General features: G+C 50.4%; 1 protein-coding gene across 2 annotated transcripts in view; it reads right to left on the bottom strand.

The window, feature by feature from the left end:
- Mms19 (MMS19 nucleotide excision repair protein) overlaps positions 1 to 19,144 on the bottom strand; it is a 231,306-nt gene that overhangs the window by 147,426 nt on the left and 64,736 nt on the right. For both annotated transcript variants that reach the window (XM_069322871.1, XM_069322820.1), the window contains exon 5: positions 16,138 to 16,299. In XM_069322871.1, coding sequence (XP_069178972.1) covers positions 16,138 to 16,299 — 162 coding nt within the window. The remainder of the gene's footprint in view (positions 1 to 16,137; positions 16,300 to 19,144) is intronic.

The following is a 19,144-nucleotide window of genomic DNA, read 5'->3' on the forward strand; positions in this document are numbered from 1 at the left end:
GGGACAACACAAGTAACTTGAAGAGTACAACCATTGTGATGGGATCCCTGGATTTGAAAGTTCTCGTAATCCATCCGATCATTTTTCTGGCTGACGCGATATTTGCTTGGTTATGGTCCCTAAACGTTAGATCGTCGGACATCATTATTCCCAAATCCTTGACATGCTGTTTTTCTACTATGGGAAGATTCGATTGTGTTTTGTACCCTGTATTATGTTTCAGATCCTCATTTTTGCCGTACCTGAATACCTGAAATTTATCACTGTTAAACATCATGATATTTTCTGCTGCCCAATCGAAAACTTTGTTGACATCTGCTTGTAGTTTTTCAATGTCTTCAGCAGAGGTAATTTTCATGCTGATTTTTGTGTCATCTGCAAAGGACGACACGAAGCTGTGACGTGTATTTTTGTCTATATCAGATATGAGAATAAGGAACAGTAGCGGTGCAAGGACTGTACCTTGAGGTACAGAGCTTTTAACATCGCTTGGACTCGATTTTATCTGATTGACTGTTACTCTTTGTGTTCTGTTTGACAGGAAATTGAGTATCCAGCGTCCTACTTTTCCAGTTATTCCCATTGACCTCATTTTGTGAGCTATCACCCCATGGTCACATTTGTCGAACGCCTTTGCAAAGTTTGTGTATACAACATCTGCATTTTGCTTTTCTTCTAGGGCTTCTGTGATTTTGTCATAGTGGTTGAGTAACTGTCACAGACAGGATCTTCCCGCTCTAAATCCATGTTGTCCTGGATTGTGCAAGTTATTGTTTTCCATAAAACTAGAAATTTGATTCCTAATCACTCTTTCAAACACTTTTATTATGTGTGATGTTAGTGCAACTGGCCTATAATTTTTTGCCAAGGCTTTACTCCTCCCTTGTGCAACAGAGCTATATCTGCAGATTTAAGTGCTGCTGGTATCTCCCCTGTATACAGTGGTACCTCGGAATGCGATTGTCCCTGTATGCGAGGTTTTCGGAAGGCGAGCAGTATTTACTCCAAAAATTTGTCTCAGAAGGCGAGGGTTACTTCGGGACGCGAGTTTGTTGATACGCGTACAGGCCGACCTAGCGCGTGGTGGTTCGGCGATCGTCGCCCCTCCGCCCCTCAGTTTACCATTGTCTTGCGCCCAGTGACTACCCCCACATCAATTCTTCTCGCAGATTTTCAGTGTTTTGTTTGATTTTTGGTGATTTGTCTATACAATTTGTTATTATATATCTCACCATGGGTCCCAAGAAAGCCAGTGGTAAGGATAAAGGCCAGAAAGCTCATGCGAGGATGACAATAGAGGAGAAACAAGAGATCATACGGAAGCATGAGAACGGTACACGTGTTGTTGAACTTTGTAGGCAGTACAACAAAGCCACATCAACAATATGCACTATACTTAAGAAGAAAAATAAGATTATGGGTGCTAAAGTGGCAAAAGGAGTAAGAACATTAACGGCACAAAGACCACAAATACTTGAAGTGGAAAAGTTGTTATTAATTTGGATACACGACAAGGAGTTGAGGGGTGATAGTGTTTCGAAGGCCATTATTTGTGAGAAAGCCAGGGTGTTGCACGAAGACCTTCTAAAGAATACCCCTGCAACGAGTGATGCAGATAAGAAAGAGTTTAAGGCAAGCAGGGGCTGGTTTGAAAAATTTAGAAAGAGAAGTGGTATCCATAGTGTTACAAGGCATGGGGTTATGTGATGTGATTATGGAAGGGGACTCCCCTTCCAAACAGTAACTCCTCTCCTCCTCCCCCCTCCTCACCATCTTCCATACGCCTACAGCACTCGACAGCAAGGTAAGTAATAACTGGAACACAGTTTTGTAGGTTTATTTAGATGAATTAGATAAATTAGGTATAAAAATTTAGTTTGATGTGGGGTTTTTGGGGTAGTCAGGAACGGATTAATTCATTTCCCTTTATTTCTTATGGGGAAATTAACTTCGGAATGCGAGTTTTCGGAAGGCGAGGCGTCTCCAGGAACGGATTAAACTCGTATTCTGAGGTATGCCTGTACAGGCTCTTTCTCCATATTACGCTGAGTGCTCTCGCTACTGGTACTTTACATTTCTTTATGAATATTGAATTCCATGTCAGGGCCCAGGAGCTGAGTGCATAGGCATATTGTCAATTTCTCTTTCAAAGTCTGGGAGCTCAAACCAGCCAGTCATCTAGGTAGGCCAGAACCCGAACACCTAATAGACGCAGGTGGACCACCACTGCCCGAGTAAGGTGTGTGAAAATGAGAGGTGCCAGATTCAAACAGAATGAAAGGCAATGAAAGCAGTAACCTAACGCCACCACAGGCCGCACAAAACGACCCGAAGGCCCACAAATCGTGGGACCAGGCACAAGCAGAGCAAGCCTCCCCCCATCACCCCACCAATGGGACAACCACAAAAGGGCTGACACACTATACTAGAACCTAGTCGGCGCACAGGACGATCCCCACGCCGACCAGAAAAAGATGGAACTGAAGGCTGCGCCTGCCTCGAATCTGGCACCACTGGCTTACCATGATGGGAAGAACCCCGAGCCCTGGCACGACCCTTTCGAGAAGGCCCCGCACGAGCCTTCCCGAGAGGACCAACAAGTCTGACATAGGACGGCAACCAGCCGAAACCGCCTGCAGATACTGCACAACTGCAAACCCTGCAAACAGCAACAGACAAAAAGGTGAAGACAACCTAAGAGCCTGGGGCTCAAGCGAATTCCAGGGAAGAAGCAAGCATGGCCTGCTGACATGTGAGTTGAGAAGCAAAAAACTGCATCCCGCTGGAGCGGTGCGAACAGCTTCAACAATGCAAACGACGCATGCACCGCCGAGGGCAACACACCAGAACCAGAGGCGTCCCCCAAGCGACTCTACATCCAACTCAAGCAATCCGGGGACAGCTCAAGGAGAGAGATGAAACATAGGACCAAAGCCAGCAGGCCACGTGTATGCAAATCCTCCGCGACCAAGGCAGCTGAAGGGAAGGAACCTGCACATGAAGCTGCACCACACCAACTTCCAGCGTAAGGGCAGGGGCGAACAAACATGCATCAAGATGCAAGCGCGTGGGACTGACAGAATGTGTGCCAAACCTCCAACAAGAGGAGTGGGCAGTCTGCGAACCAGGATGACTCCGGAACATCATAACGAACCCAGTACGGACATGAAGACCCATACGCAAAGGAACGCGGATCCATCAAGAAGGCATAACCCGGGCCACACAGGAGGTAAGCAGCAAGGGCTTCCCGCACCACATGACAAGGGACGCAATAAGCCGAAAACCTCCAGAAGGACGGGACCGAGGACCCCACAGGATCACGTAACTGAACCCGGGGAGGGGTAGACACCAATCCAATTCATACGAGCATGGAGCAAAAGAGAACCCCCTCTCCTTGTTTCCAACGAGGCTCCCCCTAGTAAAATCTCATAAAACTAGCGCCCACTCATTCAGCCCAGCCTCCTCCATTTTTGGAGAGGAGGAGAGTGGCAGGCCGTGGCTCACAGGCTCCACCATCAGTTAAACGAATGATGTAAGAACCCCACTCCCTGGAGAAAGGCAGGGTGTCAGGAAGCTGCTGGGCCTCACCCAGAAATTCACACATGCAAAATCAAAATCAAGAACTACTGTCAGTATTGAACCTATTCTTACAAGTGAAGGTTCTTACACAAAGGATGACAAAAGAAATTACTGAAATCCTAAAAAAAGCATTATGAGGACATGTTTAGCACTCCCAATAAACAGCATGAAAGTGGAAAATCCAGACAGCCTCTTTATGCATGATATTCAAACCCCTGAAAATGTAACTAAAGTGAAAGTGCGAGTGGTGAGGGCGTTTAAGTGCTTCACTAAAGCCCCATTCCAGGTTTCCAAGGCCTGGCATACAGCAGTGTGGTGGTGTTGGAAGCTGGCACCTAAACATGAATTGCTGCTAATTTTAAAAGCGAAATTGACAACATGCCCATGCATTCACCCCCAGCATTCAGTATAGTGTGGAGGAAGAGCTTGAACACGGAATATACCAGAAGTGCTTAAATCAGCAGATGTAGCTCCTCTATACTGTACAAGGGAGGGAGCAAAGCATTGGCTATGAATTACAAACCAGTTGCACTAATGTCCCACATAATAAAAAATATTTGATAGTGTGTTAAGGAGTTATATCTCCAATTTTATGGAGACCAATGGCCTCCACAACCCAGGCCAATGTGGGTTTAAAGCGGGAAGATCATGAACCTTGCAGCTACATAACCACAACAACAAAATCACAGAGACATTAGAGGGAAAACAGACTGCAGATGAGGTATACCTGAACTTCACAAAGGCATTTGATAAATGTGACCACAGAGTGATAGCACACAAAATGAGGTCAATAGGAATAACAGGTAAAGTAGGACGATTATATGAAATTTTCTGTCAAACTGAATGCAAAGAGTAACAGTTAATCAAATAAAACAGAGTCCAAGCACAGTTAAAAGCTCAGTACCTCAGGGTACAGTCCTTGAATCACTGCTTTTCCTTATTCTGATATCAGATATAGACAAAAATACAAGTCACAGATTCATGTCATCTTTTACAGATGACACAAAAAACCAGCGTTGAATGTAATGAAACGCCATTTTCTGGGTGAGTCCCGGAGGCTCCCCGGAGCTATCCCAGGCTGATATGCCTGTCAGACTTTGGCATCAGTCATATGTATGGAGTTCTTAGGCCTACCGGGGACCACGGCCAGAACCAGGCCCCCTCAGAGAGGCAAGGGGAGCAATGGCCTATAGAAGCCCCCGTGTGCTTGGAAGCATTCTATGTCTGCCATTGACCGGAACAGGCACCCAGAAAGGTAAGCGCCTCAAAACAAACCCCTATTCTGGTTAAAATTGCTACCAAAAGCTGAACTAGTGGATAGAACTCCCCAACAGAAAACAAGCAAACTAGTGTGATGTCACACGCCGCCGCGCCGCTGTCTGCACAGCTCCCCCCTCCCCGGGAGGGGGAAGGGGCAGCCCCAGACCCTTCACGCTGGCTACCCACACTTCAGTTCTTGAGGCTGGATGTCAAAAACGCGAAAAAAACGCCGACCGGAGAGAGGGAGGGATGCCGGGGAGCCTCCGGGACTCACCCAGAAAATGGCGTTTCATTACATTCAATGCTGGTTTTCTGGGGGGGGAGCCCCATCGGCTCTCTAGAGCTAACTACCCACAGACGGAAAAAGAGGGACTTACCTGGGAGGCGGTCGTCGCTCACTCCTCAACTTGAAGCCGAGACAACTGGCTGCAACCACCGACCCAAAGCAACACAGGCCCTATGGGGCCCAAGGACATTCACAAGGTAACGAGCAGCCATGACCCTGTTCGACCGCCAAAATCCCTGCACCCGAATATCAGACCAAGACATATTCCCAAAGACGGCAGCAAGAGCCGCGAACTGACAAACGTCATGGGCACGGGGATAGACCGCAGGCTGGCTGGACTTAATAACCCTGCGGACGACCTGGGAGACCCGAACTCACGAACTGGGAAGAAGGGAAACCGGATCAACCCACAGCGCGTCCTGGACACAGAAGCCATGGCGCGCAAATAACGGCGAAGCGCCGCAACCGGACACAAAACATGATGCACCCCCGGCCTAACCAACCAAGCATCAACCACCCATGGACCCCTCCGGAACGTAGCAGTCTCATTCTTCGCCAGAAAAGAAGGAGACGGCTGCAAGCGAACAAAACAATCACCACGACCAAAAGAGCAGAAACCCCTGCACCGGAGGAGAGCATGAAGTTCCCCCACCCGACCCCCAGAGGCCAAAGCCAACAAGAAAAGTGCCTTGAAAAACAATGCTGGACCGAAGGGGCCACAACGAAACGAGGAAACGAAAGGAAAGCGAGCACTCTGTCCAAAGACCAGGACGGCTCAGGTGACGCATGAGCAGGCCGGAGATGAAACAATGCACGAGACAGCTTGCGAAACAGCGCAGACGTAACATCGATACCGTAGGCAAGCTGAAGCGGCTCCACCAGCGCCGCACGATACGAGGCGACAGTGTTAGGCATAAGATGACGGTCCTGAAACAACCACGAGAGGAAAGACAAGACCACCCGAACAGACAAGGAACTAACACGATGAAGACGCAAAAAGAAACAGAAGGACCGCCAGGAAACTTCATACTGCCACGAGAAGAAGCCCTCAGGTGGGACACCAACAAGGAGGCCACCTGATCGCCATAGAGATGATGATAAACTTGAGTCAAAAAACCCATACGTGAAGACTCAAGAAGATCGAACCAGCCATGTGACGTATCGGCCCGATCTGCTGAAAGAGGCGGAGCTGTGGGAAAACCCTCAGGTTCGGACACCGAGCAACCAGCGCCTGAAACCAAGGCTGGGCCGGCCACCAAGGGGCCAGAAGGACAACTCTCCCCTGGTAAGTCTCTTAAGCGAGTCAGGACCTGGAGCAACAGCCGAACTGGGGGAAAGAGGTACAGGAACCGCCACCTCGACCAGTCTAGCCGAAAGGCGTCGACCCCAACGGCCTCGCGATCGGGGAAGGGCGCCACATAAACGGGAAGACGCCGCGACCACGCCGACGCGAAGAGGTCCACCTCGGGGCGCCCGAACGTCTGGCAAAGCCAATGGAAGGACTCGTCGTTGACCGTCCACTCCGTGGAGAGGGGAACGAAGCGAGACAGGGCGTCGGCCAAGACGTTGGACACGCCCTGTACGTGAACCACCATGAAAGCCAAACCCCGAGAACTCAGCAGACGAGTCACCCGAAGCGACCAACCCCAAAGAGACAAGGACCGCATCGAACCCCCGCGGTTCAGGCAATGAACCACCGGAGAGTAGTCCGAATGGAGCCGAATCGTCGATCCGAGGGTCACCCGAATCCTCCCCAGAGCAAACCACACTGCTGCGAACTCCCGCACCGTGCTGTGAGTTCGACGGAAGGACGGATCCCAACGCCCCTGGCCAGCCTGGTGAGCACTGGTCACAAAACCCTAGCCGAGAGACGACGCATCCGTGTACACATCGAGCGAGGGCTCGGGTAGGCGCCAAGGCACTGAACCCCGAAAAACCCGAAGAGGAAGCCGGTGACGCAGCAACCAACGCAAGGCCCCGGGGTTCGAACTCTGCGATCGCGAGAGAGGCGGAAGGGGGATCCCCGAAGGAACCAGAACAGCCGACGAAGCCAAACCCGACCCGGCGGGTAGACCACCATCGCGAAGTTCAGGCTTCCGCACAGCCCCTCGAGCAACCGCCGGGTGACCCGAGGGCCCACCAGAAACAGACGAAGGCGGGACCACAGCCGCAGGAGAGACTCCGGAGGGAGAGACCAGGAGGCGGTTCGAGAGTCCCAAATGAGACCCAGCCAAGTCCGAACCTGAGAGGGAACCAGACGGGACTTCCTCCAGTTCACCAAGAACCCGAACCCGGCGAGCTGGGAAAGAACCAAATCCCTGGCTAGCAAGCAAGCTGACCGGCTAGGAGCCCAAACCAGCCAGTCGTCGAGGTAGGCCAACACCCGAACACCTAGCAGACGCAAACGAGCCACCACAACCCATGTAAGGCGTGTGAACACGCGAGGTGCCAGGTTCAACCCGAACGGGAGACAACGAAAGCGGTAACTCAGATGCCCCACAACAAAACCAAGCCAGTCCCTGAACCGTGGATGAACCGGGACATGCGAATAAGCGTCCCGGAGGTCCGGGACACCATCCAAGTGCACGGCTCTTGGATGGTGTCCGCAGGTCCGGAATGAACCGCAGGTCCGCGCAGTCCCGATTCGGAACCGGAAACAGACGGGAAACCCATCTGAGGGACGACGTCGTTTCGGTGACGCCCAAGCGTACCCACTCCAAGACGACTCGACAGAGCACAGGGGAAGAAACCTGCCCTGCCAGCCCCGACCACCCCCAAGGGGGGGAGGGGCCACCCAACGCCCCCGCAGGCCGCGAGACACGACCCGAAAGGCCCACGAATCAAGGGACCAGGCTCGGGCGAACAGCGCAAGCCGACCCCTCCCCCCATCGCCACGTCAATGGGACAAACCGCAAAAGGGCCGGTGACCCTTACGAGACCCAGAACCCCGCACAGAGCAAACACCGCGCTGACCAGACGAGGGAGGGTCCACAGGAGGAGCCGAACCCGAACCTGACACCAGAGGCCTACCACGACGAGAGGAACCCCGAGCCCTGGCACAACCCTTCCAGGAAGACCTACCCCGGGACCCCCGGAAAACCAACAAGTCCGACATCGGACGACAAGCCGCCGATGCAGCCTGAATAAACTGCGCCACGGCCGACTCCTCAAACAGAAGAGGACAAAAAGGAGAAGAACGCCTAAGAGCCAGAGCCCAAGCAGATTCCATGGAGGAACCCAGCACCGCCTGTCGACACGCGAGACGGGAAGCATAAAACAGGGAAACCGCATCCCGCAAAATCGGTGTGAACAGCTTAAACAAGGCAGCCGACGAACGCGCAGCCGAGGACAAGGTGCCGGACCCAAGCGTCCTCACATCCTCCACGAGCCAATCCGAGGACAGCTCCAGGAGGGAAAAGAACTGCAAGGCCGAAGCCAAAAGGCCCCGGGCGCGCAAGTCCTCTGCAATGAGGGCCGCCGAAAGGGTGGGAACCTGCACATGGAGCTGAATAACGCCCACATCGCGGGGAAGGGCAGGGGCAAACAAGCACTCATTCAGGTACTCAAGCTCGCCCCCCAGGAAAACCTGAAGCACCGTGGAAGCTTCCCGCCACTCCAGAGTGCGGGAACGACAGAAGGAATGCCAGGAATCCAGACCAAACAAGGGGCAGTCTGCTAGCCAGGACGACTCCGGAACCTCGTAACGGAGCCAGAAAGGGAACGAAGTCCCAAACCTGAACGTGGACGGATCCATTTCCGAGGCATAATCCGGGTCACGCAGGAGGTAAGCTGCAAAGGCCGCTCGCATCACACCAGGTTGGATGCGATAAGCCGAAAACCTCCGGAAGGACGGAACCGACGTACCCGGGGGAACACGGAACCGAACCCGGGGAGGGGCCGACACCAAATCCAACTCGTACGCAGAGGGGGGAAAAGAAAACCCCACTCCTTGTAACAATAAGCCCCGCTCAGAGGGAAGAAAAACCCAGGCGGGGTCCAGCGGGGCCCAAGGCCCCCAAGTCAGCCCCTCCCCAGCCTCGATGTCCTTCACCACAGGACACGAGGCCGAGTCCTCTCCCCAAGCCCCGACCCCACAAGACAAGGACGGAGCAGCCGGAAAAGCTGGAGGAAGGGGGGCCCACTGGTCAGACCCTGAAGCTTCGGCCGGGAGACAAGACTCGAAGGCCTCTGCCGCCCCCCCGGAAGGGGCACCCCCAAAGCTGCCCAAGTCTCGAGATCAAGTAACCCCTGCTCCGACCCCGAAACCCTCAGACGCTTCGGGGCCGGAAGCAGGGGGGGGGGGACCAGAACGAACAGAAGGGGAAGGACGAGGAGGTGCGGACTGAACCAGGATCGAAGCGACCCCCACCCCCAAGTCCGGGTCTCGAAAAGCAAAGCGGGGCAGCCCCGGGGCATCCGGGGGAGCAACCAACCGAGCGCGTTGCAACAGACGAAACCTAGACTGCAACGTACGCGCCGCCTGTACCCGAATAGAATCCTCAGAGGATTGGGTAAATTGAGTCACAAGCAAGCAGCAACACTCACAGGACTCAGGGTCGAAAGTATCACCGACCCAACAGGCAGCGTGGCAGAGGCAAAAACAATGAGGGTCACCCTGAGACAAGGGGACCGAGCAACCCTCAAACTCGCACACAGCGAGTGGGGACTCCGGGGTCACATCCATCGGACCCACGCGCCCCCTAGGGGATTCCCAGGGTCCTGAGCGTTTACTTTAAGAGGACTCGCGCTCAGGTAGTCCCAGGCAGGGTGCTGCAAACCGGCGCCCAAAACTACCAAGCAAACTTCTAAAGCTGAACCCCAGGGACGTGTACACTCACGGGGACCTAGCAGGGGGCGCCACCGAGGAGAACAGTGGAAGGGCAAAAACAAACTGAATAAAATGACAGAACCCCCCCACCAGGCAAAAAGAAAAAGAAAAACAAAACCCCGCAAGAGGACAGCGAACCCCAAGGAACAGAGCCGGCCGCGATGTCGGGAATTACAAGCTGAGCAGCACCCTGCGCCCCTACCAGTGCAAACTGCCTCTTACCTGCCGGTAACAAGGGAGAACAGAACACCCAAAAGCCCAACAGGCGGCCGAAAAACCGAAAGGTAAAATGGACCAGCAGAGGCAGACCCCGAGGAGCCTGTGGAAGGTGGCCCCAAGCCCCAAGGGCAGTACTTACAGGGCACCTAGGGAAGGCAGCCCTAGGCGCATGCAGCCCGAGTACTGAAGATAACTCCTGGCTCTCGCACCCACAAAACCAACACCACACGCAAAGCACAGTGCAATAGCGACACCGGAGCCAGAGCACATGACCATCGCCTATAGCATCAGCCTCAAGAACTGAGGTGTGGGTAGCCGGCGCGGGGGGTCTGGGGCTCCCCCTTCCCCCTCCTGGGGAGGGGGGAGCTGCGCAGACAGCGGCGCGGCGGTGTGTGACGTCACACTAGTTTGCTTGTTTTCGATTGGGGAGTTCTATCCACTAGTTCGGTTTATGGTAGCAATTTTAACCAGAATAGGGGTTTGTTTTGAGGCGCTTACCTTTCTGGGTGCCTGTTCCGGTCGATGGCAGACATAGAATGCTTCCAACCACACGGGGGCTTCTATAGGCCATTGCTCCCCTTGCCTCTCTGAGGGGGCCTGGTTCTGGCCGTGGTCCCCGGTAGGCCTAAGAACTCCATACATATGACTGATGCCAAAGTCTGACATTAGCATATCAGCCTGGGATAGCTCTGGGGAGCCGACGGGGCTCCCCCCAGAAAATAACATGTTTAACCACCATACTGTGCAGAGTGCCTGTAGGAGCTCGGCGGTGCGCAGAGCGACTGTGGGCGCACGTTGGTATAGCGTAGGATTAAAAACTCCTGCGGCCACACAGGGTTCACATCAGCTTCCTAAGGACTCTTGTAAACAGATACCATTAAAAAAAAATCATGTGCAACATTCCCGGGTGTGAGAGCCTCAGTAGTGAGTAAGTAACCAAGGCTGGTGCATGCAGCATGAGCTAACAGCACTGCTGTTCAGCTTGTGACCACAGTATCGCCTAAAAATGTCAAAATATATATGTAACTGGTATTATTTAGCTATGATAGTATTACAGAAGAGCCTGACTGTGATAAAGACTGTGTACAATGTTCAAATATCAGAGAATTAATGTTGTTCAAGATGTTCACAGTGCTAGTCACAGCACACTGCCATTATTTCGTCCATCTAAGAATCTGCTAACGACTTCTCATGTTCCTTTACAAAATAAGCTTGTGGAAAATTATTCATTTACAGGATTTAGTGATCAAGATTCTGATAATAGCAGGAGTGTGGTGAGAATTAGCGATGTGCATAGTATGATGAGAGGAGTAATCTTGGTGAGGGAGAGGAGGAGAGGTGGCGTCGTCTGCTGGCTGGTGTGTGGCAACCTGTTATTGTCTGGACTCATCATACCAGCTTAGTGGTTCACTATGGTGAACACAGATGTAGATACTTATATATATAAAGTGTGTATAGAGTGTAATAACAGCAACAGGAGTATGTTGGAAGGAGCCATTTTGGTGAGAGAGGTGTTGGTGAGGGAGTGAGTGAGGCTGTTGTCTGCTGGCTGCTGTGTGACTTGTCATGCAGTGTGTGGTTGCTACTATGTTGTTTGGACACCATACCAGCTTAGTTGTATAGTTATGGTGAATAAAACATGTAGATACTCATATATAACATGTGTAAATAGTGTAATAAAAACAATAACAGCATGGTGGGAGGAGGAATGTTGGTAAGTGGGCGTTGAAGGAGGGAGGGAGGGAGGGAGGGAGGTAGCGTCTGCAAGCTGCTGTCACGGTTACTCTTGTTGTTTTGTGCTCACTATGCCATGAGGGAGCCGGTCGGCTGAGCGGACAGCACGCGGGACTTGTGATCCTGTGGTCCTGGGTTCGATCCCAGGCGCTGGCGAGAAACAATGGGCAGAGTTTCTTTCACCCTATGCCCCTGTTACCTAGCAGTAAAATAGGTACCTGGGTGTTAATCAGCTGTCACGGGCTGCTTCCTGGGGGTGGAGGCCTGGTCGAGGACCGGGCCGCGGGGACACTGAAAGCCCCGAAATCATCTCAAGATAACCTCAAGATATGCCAACTTAGTGGTTTATTATGGTGAACACATATGTAGATAGGTATATACAATGTGTGTATATAGTGCTATAACAGCAAAAACACTGATTGATTGTAGAATATAATATATATGTCAAATATATGAGGCCCCACAATTTTGAGCATAGCGATGTTCCACACATTGAACTATATAAATTCCACAAATTACACACTTTTGAATAATATTACAGCAAAAAAAACAGAGAAGAAATGAATGAGAACCATCAAAATAATTGTGAAACATATTCGCGGCAACTTCCGCCCCACGAGGTGGTGGGGCCTAGTGACCTTGAGCACTCCATAGCTCAGCGCCCATAATTCACTCAACTTCCCAGCTCCATCACGGCTAAAGTATGTCACATACAATTCTTTTTTTAGTTTCCCGAGATCAGAGACTGTATTTTAACAATATAAGAGAAAATAATTTTTTGCAAAATATTTATGTTCAGCTCACAGCGGGAATGCCATATTTTAAGGCCGCGCATCGCAGTGGTTAACAGTGAAGAACCCCAGGTGGCTGTACTTAGGTATGGTCAAAATAAAGACCTTACACATAATGAAGGGTACAAACCACAATCTATCTGCCCACAATAAGAAAACAACACGAAAAGGATGTGGGAATAATAATGTGTAACAACCCAACGTTTAGGGAGCATAACCTAGCATATATCTTGAGGTTATCTTGAGATGATTTCGTTTTTTTTTTTAGTGTCCCCGCGGCCCGGTCCTCGACCAGGCCTCCACCCCCAGGAAGCAGCCCGTGACAGCTGACTAACACCCAGGTACCTATTTTACTGCTAGGTAACAGGGGGCATAGGGTGAAAGAAACTCTGCCCATTGTTTCTCGCCGGCGCCTGGGATTGAACCCAGGACCACAGGATCACAAGTCCCGCGTGCTGTCCGCTCGGCCGACCGGCTCCCCAATATAACATCAGCCAGAAAAATGATAGGATGGATTATGAGAACCTTCAAATCCAGGGATCACATTGCAATGCTTATACTGTTCCCATAAATCATTTGTTCTGCTCGGTACTCACTCCCCCCTCAGAATAGGAGAGATTGCTGAAATAGAGGGAATACAGAAAACATATATTGTATGGAATATATAGACATGATGAGCACCTAAACAGTTGGGATCGTCTGAAAGCTTTCTAAATGTCAAATCACACAAGTCAAGCTTGGGCTTGACTTGTGTGATTGGAACTTTGAGGAGCTTGGGGAGTAGAACAAGTCCCAGAACCACATCATGGTAAGGTATGATCAAGGCATTTCTTTGCATTCAATACTGGTTTTCTGAGACAAGCCCCTTGTGGCTCCCTAAAACTAACTACCCAATAAGAAGGAATAAGGGGGCACTAACCAGGGAGGAGGGAGCACAGCAGGTATGATAACAAAGAACGGTCAGTCAGCCGAGGAAGCCAACTGAAGCAGACACGGGTGCCGAGGCTCGGGGAACAGTGACCAGATACTGACTGGGCCACCAGAGCCCAGGTCAACCTCCAAAATCTCACGCCCAAATTTAGTCTAGGACAAAACCAAGCCTAGCCTGTTTCTGCAAAACAGCAGAACGAGCAGCATAATTCCGGATGTCACGAGCAGGAGGGGTAGACTGCAGGATGGCTAGACTTAATGACACTGCAGATGACCTGAGAAAGATGAGCTTTGGAACAGGGGACCTAGGCCCTGTACCTTTAGACGCTGTACAACTCTAGGCCCCTGTAGGGACAGTAGTCCTGGATACATTTAACTCTAGGCCCCTGTAGGGACAGTAGTCCTGGATACATTTAACTCTAGGCCCCTGTAGGGACAGTAGTCCTGGATACATTTAACTCTAGGCCCCTGTAGGGACAGTAGTCCTGGATACATTTAACTCTAGGCCCCTGTAGGGACAGTAGTCCTGGATACATTTAACTCTAGGCCCCTGTAGGGACAGTAGTCCTGGATACATTTAACTCTAGGCCCCTGAAGGGACAGTAGACCTGAATACATTTAACTCCAAGCACCTTACAAGAGAGGTCATACAACACAGACTGAACAAAAACACTCATGAAGCTAAGTAAAATGCAGAACAATACCAAGCATAGGCCCCCGCAGGGCAAAGTCCCAGGATGGCCGGCACTAAGCTTAGAAGCAGCGGGACCAACACAACTGCTTGACAACCTGGCAGCCCTACAGTGTGTGACCTTAGACACAGATCAGTGACAGAACTGGCTTGGAGGCTAGGAGTGACCTGGAGCCCTGCCCCACCCTCACTTACTGGCAGGATACAAGTGCTACCAAGCTCATGCTAGTTTCAAGAGAATTGATTGTTTGTTTACAGTGCTTGGGGAGTTCATTTGACAATAGTCTGTGGCCTGTGGTCTCTTTGAACCCAACATTGGTATGGATTGGTTCTTCAACTTTCTGAATGCTTCCCCTGGTGAGGTGGCAGATGTCACCCATGCCTACATGAGGGGGGGACCAGGTTCTGGCTCTGGTCCCCAATAGGCAAAACAGAACTCCATGGCTTATGTGACCTAGTAGATGGGAGCCATCTAAACACGATAGCTTCAGGGAGTCACAAGGGGTTCCCCAAAAGAACAGCACATCTGGAATGGCAGGCCACAAAGAAAACCAACACTACCACCCAGAGAAGTGGCAAAATAACTTGGGAAAGCCCAAGGGGCCATAAAAGTTTAGATCAAGGCTGGCGAAGAATCAACCCCCAATGAGGAGAATTCCAGATGCAATTGAGCCGAGTAGAACTGGTGCGTTGACAAATAAAGCATGACATCTACTAAGTAACCACTATATAGTGGCTTTGCAGGTTTCCTGCCTCTCTTTCTTTGGCAACTGTCCTTTGTGTTTGTTACCATTAGTGTTGTCTCTTCTGTCCTGCCATCTGGATTCACTGGTTGCTGCCTTTACTGTTCCCATTAAGCAACAGTAAATAAATTGATTCTAATCCGGGTTGGAGACGAGTCACGGTAACATGGTGAAAACATGATGACCAAACCCCACACACACCTGTAATTACACTTAGGTAATTACACACACAAGAAGATGAAGAAATGACTTTTGTTCATTTTCAAATCTGGATTACCAGTAGGTCAAGAAAGGCCCAGAAACTTGACATAGGGAGGGAGGGTCCCATGGTAGCAGTGCCATAGGCTCCTGGACCACCATTGAGCTGGACAGACATTAAGCATTAAATGTAATGATATGCCACTTTATGGCATATCATTACATTCAATCTATCATTACTCAGTAATGCCTTTATTGCCCTCTTATTCTCCTCTTCCCTGTGGGGGTTGAGGGTCATGTCATGTGGAGTGGTGAGGAGCGTGGCTGGGCCCTCGGTGACCTGGGCTGTCATCTGGTCACATCTGAGGTAGTTTGGGCAAACTCTGTTTTACTGTACTATTGATTAGCTTATTTTTCATTTCATCTCTTTCTCATAGAGCTGCCTTTTCTTTTTTTGTTACATTTGATTCACTCTGGTTGTAAGACTGATCTCTGATCCCATGTGCTATCACCTGGTTGTGCTTGCGAGGGTTGAGCTTCGGCTCTTTGGTCCTGCCTCTCCACTGTCAATCCAACTGGTTCTTACCTCTTCGAGGGAACCAAATTCTGATTACCAGAATGCCAAGTAAAGCTCTGGATTTAAATATAGGAGGGTGGCCCTGCGATACCAGTTCCGTAAGCTCCAATGAGAAACTGAAGGGGCCAGAACAAAAAAATCAAGCGTCGAGTGTAATGAAACGCCTTTTTCTGGCAGGTCTCCTTGGTGGCTTCTAAGATACCAAGAGAAGCCCACCCCAGAAAATCCCTTTAGTTCATTTAGATTCTTCAAGAACCAGTACATTTATAACTGTAAATTAATTCTAATTCTAGCGTCTCACCAAAGTATGCAGCGAGTCCAGTTTAGCAGAAATAACATCTGAGTCTAGTTTCTCCTGGAGTAGAGGGACACAGTAAGGAGCAAACAATGGTGTGGATGACAAGGCACATCTTAGACTCAGTACCAGGTCTTCTGCCGAGATGCCAAATGGATCATTGGCTGGCTGGTGAAAAAAATAAATTATGAACATTAGTTTAAGCTAGTGTTTTTATCATGAATATTATTATTATAACTCACAGACAAATTACACTTATATGAAATATCAATGAAAAAATCCATAGGAGGATTCGAACCTATGCGCTGGGAATTCCCAGGCACACACCCCAGACAACTAGACCGCAACATGGTCAAAAGGATTACAGCCTGGGGTTCTACTGATTCCCAGGGGCATAGGGAGATTGTGACACCCTCTTTGGCTTCAATGGAAGCCTCAGGAACCCTCATGGGTTCAGTTGAACACCAGGTTGCAGTCTTTTTGACCATGTCGTAGCCTAATTATCTGGGGCGTGTGCCTGGGAATACCCAGCGCATAGGTTCAAATTGTCATCATGGCTCCTACAGATTTTATTATTATTAATTATTATTATTATTAATTATTATTATTATTACCTGTATTATTATTATTATTGAATAAATCCACAGGAGCCTTGATGAGGGTTCAAACCTATGCACTGAGTGTTCCCAGACACACTCTAGTCAACTGCACCACTCCAACCCACACCAAGGCTCCTGTGGATTTGTTCTTTGATAAACCTGTATCATGTTAAATGATGTCTCTGTGTATTATTATTATTATTATTATTATTACACAGAGAGTAATCACACTAGCGTGACTGCATCGACGAGAAAATCCGTAGGAGCCGTGATGAGGGTTTGAATGTTTATGGTGGGTGTTCCCAAGCACACACTCTAGCAACTAGACAATGACATGGTATAAGGATTGCAACCTGGAGTTCTACTGAACACACAAGAATTGCCTGAGGCTTCTACTGAAGCTGGAACAGGATTTTCACACAATCCCCCTATGCACTCTGGCTCTGTCATCTAGGACTTGTTCTACCTCTGATGCTTCTCTTTTAATACACAGAGAAATCACACTAATGTGATCACACAATGCTCGCAGGACTCCGAGTCGAAGATGTCATCGACCCAACAGGCAGCTTGATGGAGTCAAATACTATGAGCGTCGCCCTGAGACAAGGGGACAGAGTAACCGTCAAACTCGCACAAGGCGAGAGGGGGACCCAGGGGTCGCATCCATCAGACCCCGTGTGCCCCTGTGGGGTTTCCCAGGGCCCCTAGACTGGTATCGCTAAGGGTAAGCCCTGTCAGGGTACTGCTAACCAGCGCTCATGCTACCAAACAAACTGCTAATGCTGAACCCCTGGGACATGTCCACTCACAAGGGCAAAGCAGGGGGATACCACCGAAAACAGAAGGTCAAACCCTAATATAACTGGGGGAAAAGACACCAAGGCAGACCCCCCCACCAGGCAAAAAAAAAAAAAAGAAAAAGAAAAAGAAAAACCTTGCAAGAGAACAACATACCCAGGAGCAACAGAGCTGGCCGCTGTAATAGATGAAAACTAGCTATGCAGTACCCCGCGCCCCCCAACCAGTGCAAAAACTACCACTTACCCCAAGGTAAACAAGGGCGGAAACCCCCCCCCCCCCTAAACACTTGGGATGGTCAAGTGCTGAGCAGCAAAAGACCAACAGAGGTAGACCCCATGATGACTTGTGGATGATAAACCCAAACCCCCAAGGGCAGTACTTACAGGGCTCTCAGGGAAGGTGACCCTAAGCACATACAGCCCGAGCACCTGTGAATATTACTCCCAGCTCGCACGTCACTGTAAGAGCAGAACTTGACCGAAGGTACAGCACAACACACAGAGTTTGGAACTGGAGCCACACGACCATGCCACAATCACATCAGCCGAAGAACTGGTGGGTGGATTGCAAGTGTGGGGGTCTGGGGCTCCCCCTTCCCATCTCCCGGGGAAGGGGGGAGCTGCGCAGACATGTGGTGTGACTCGTGTAACATCATGCTTGTTGGCTCATTTTCATTTGGGGAGTTCTGTCCACTAGTCTACTTTAGTCATTTCAACCAGATTAGGGGTTTGTTTTGAGGCGCTTACCTTTCTGGGTGCCTGTCCCGGTCGATAGAAAATATAGAATGCTCCAAATCCCATGTGCATTTCTATTGGCCATTGCTCCTCGTACCTCTCTGAGAGGAGCCAGGTTTTGGCCATGGTCCCAGGTAGGGCTAGTACTCCATTCACATCGACTGATGACAAAGTTTAGAGATGTACATATCAGCCTGGATAGCACCAGGGAGCCGAAGGGGCTCCCCCCCAGAAAAACCCAGCGTTGAATGTAATGAATTGCCATTTTCTGGGTGAGACTCGGAGGCTACCCGGAGCTTACTAGGCTGATATGCTAATGTCAGACTTTGGCATCAGTCATGTGTATGGAGTTCTTTAGGCCTACTGGGGACTACAAGCCAGAACCTGGCCCCATCTAGAGAGGCAAGGGGAGCAATGGCCGATAGAAACCCCCATGTGGTTGGAAGCATTCTATGTCTGCCATCAACTGGGCCAGGCACCCAGAAAGGTAAGCATCCCAAAGCAAACCCCTATTCTGGTGAAAATTGCAACCAAAAGCCAAACGAGTGATTAGAACTCCCCAAACAAAAACTAGCAAACTAATATGACGTCACCCGTCGCCGCGCCGTTGTTTGCGCAGCTCCCCCCTCCCCGGGAGGGGGAAGGGGCAACCCCAGACCTCCCATGCCGATTTACACCCCATTTCTGAGGCTGGATGTCAAAACACGCAAAGAAACGCCGACCGGAGGGAGGGAGGGAGGGATGCCGGGGAGCCTCTGGGTCTCACCCAGAAAATGGTGTTTCATCACATTCAATGCTGGTTTTCTGGGGGGGGGGGGGGCCTACAGCTTCCCAGAGCTAACTTCCCACAGAGGAAGAATAGGGACTAACCCAGGAGGC

The sequence above is a fragment of the Procambarus clarkii genome, chromosome 1, assembly GCF_040958095.1.
Source record: "Procambarus clarkii isolate CNS0578487 chromosome 1, FALCON_Pclarkii_2.0, whole genome shotgun sequence".
Classification (NCBI taxonomy): Eukaryota; Metazoa; Arthropoda; class Malacostraca; order Decapoda; family Cambaridae; genus Procambarus; species Procambarus clarkii.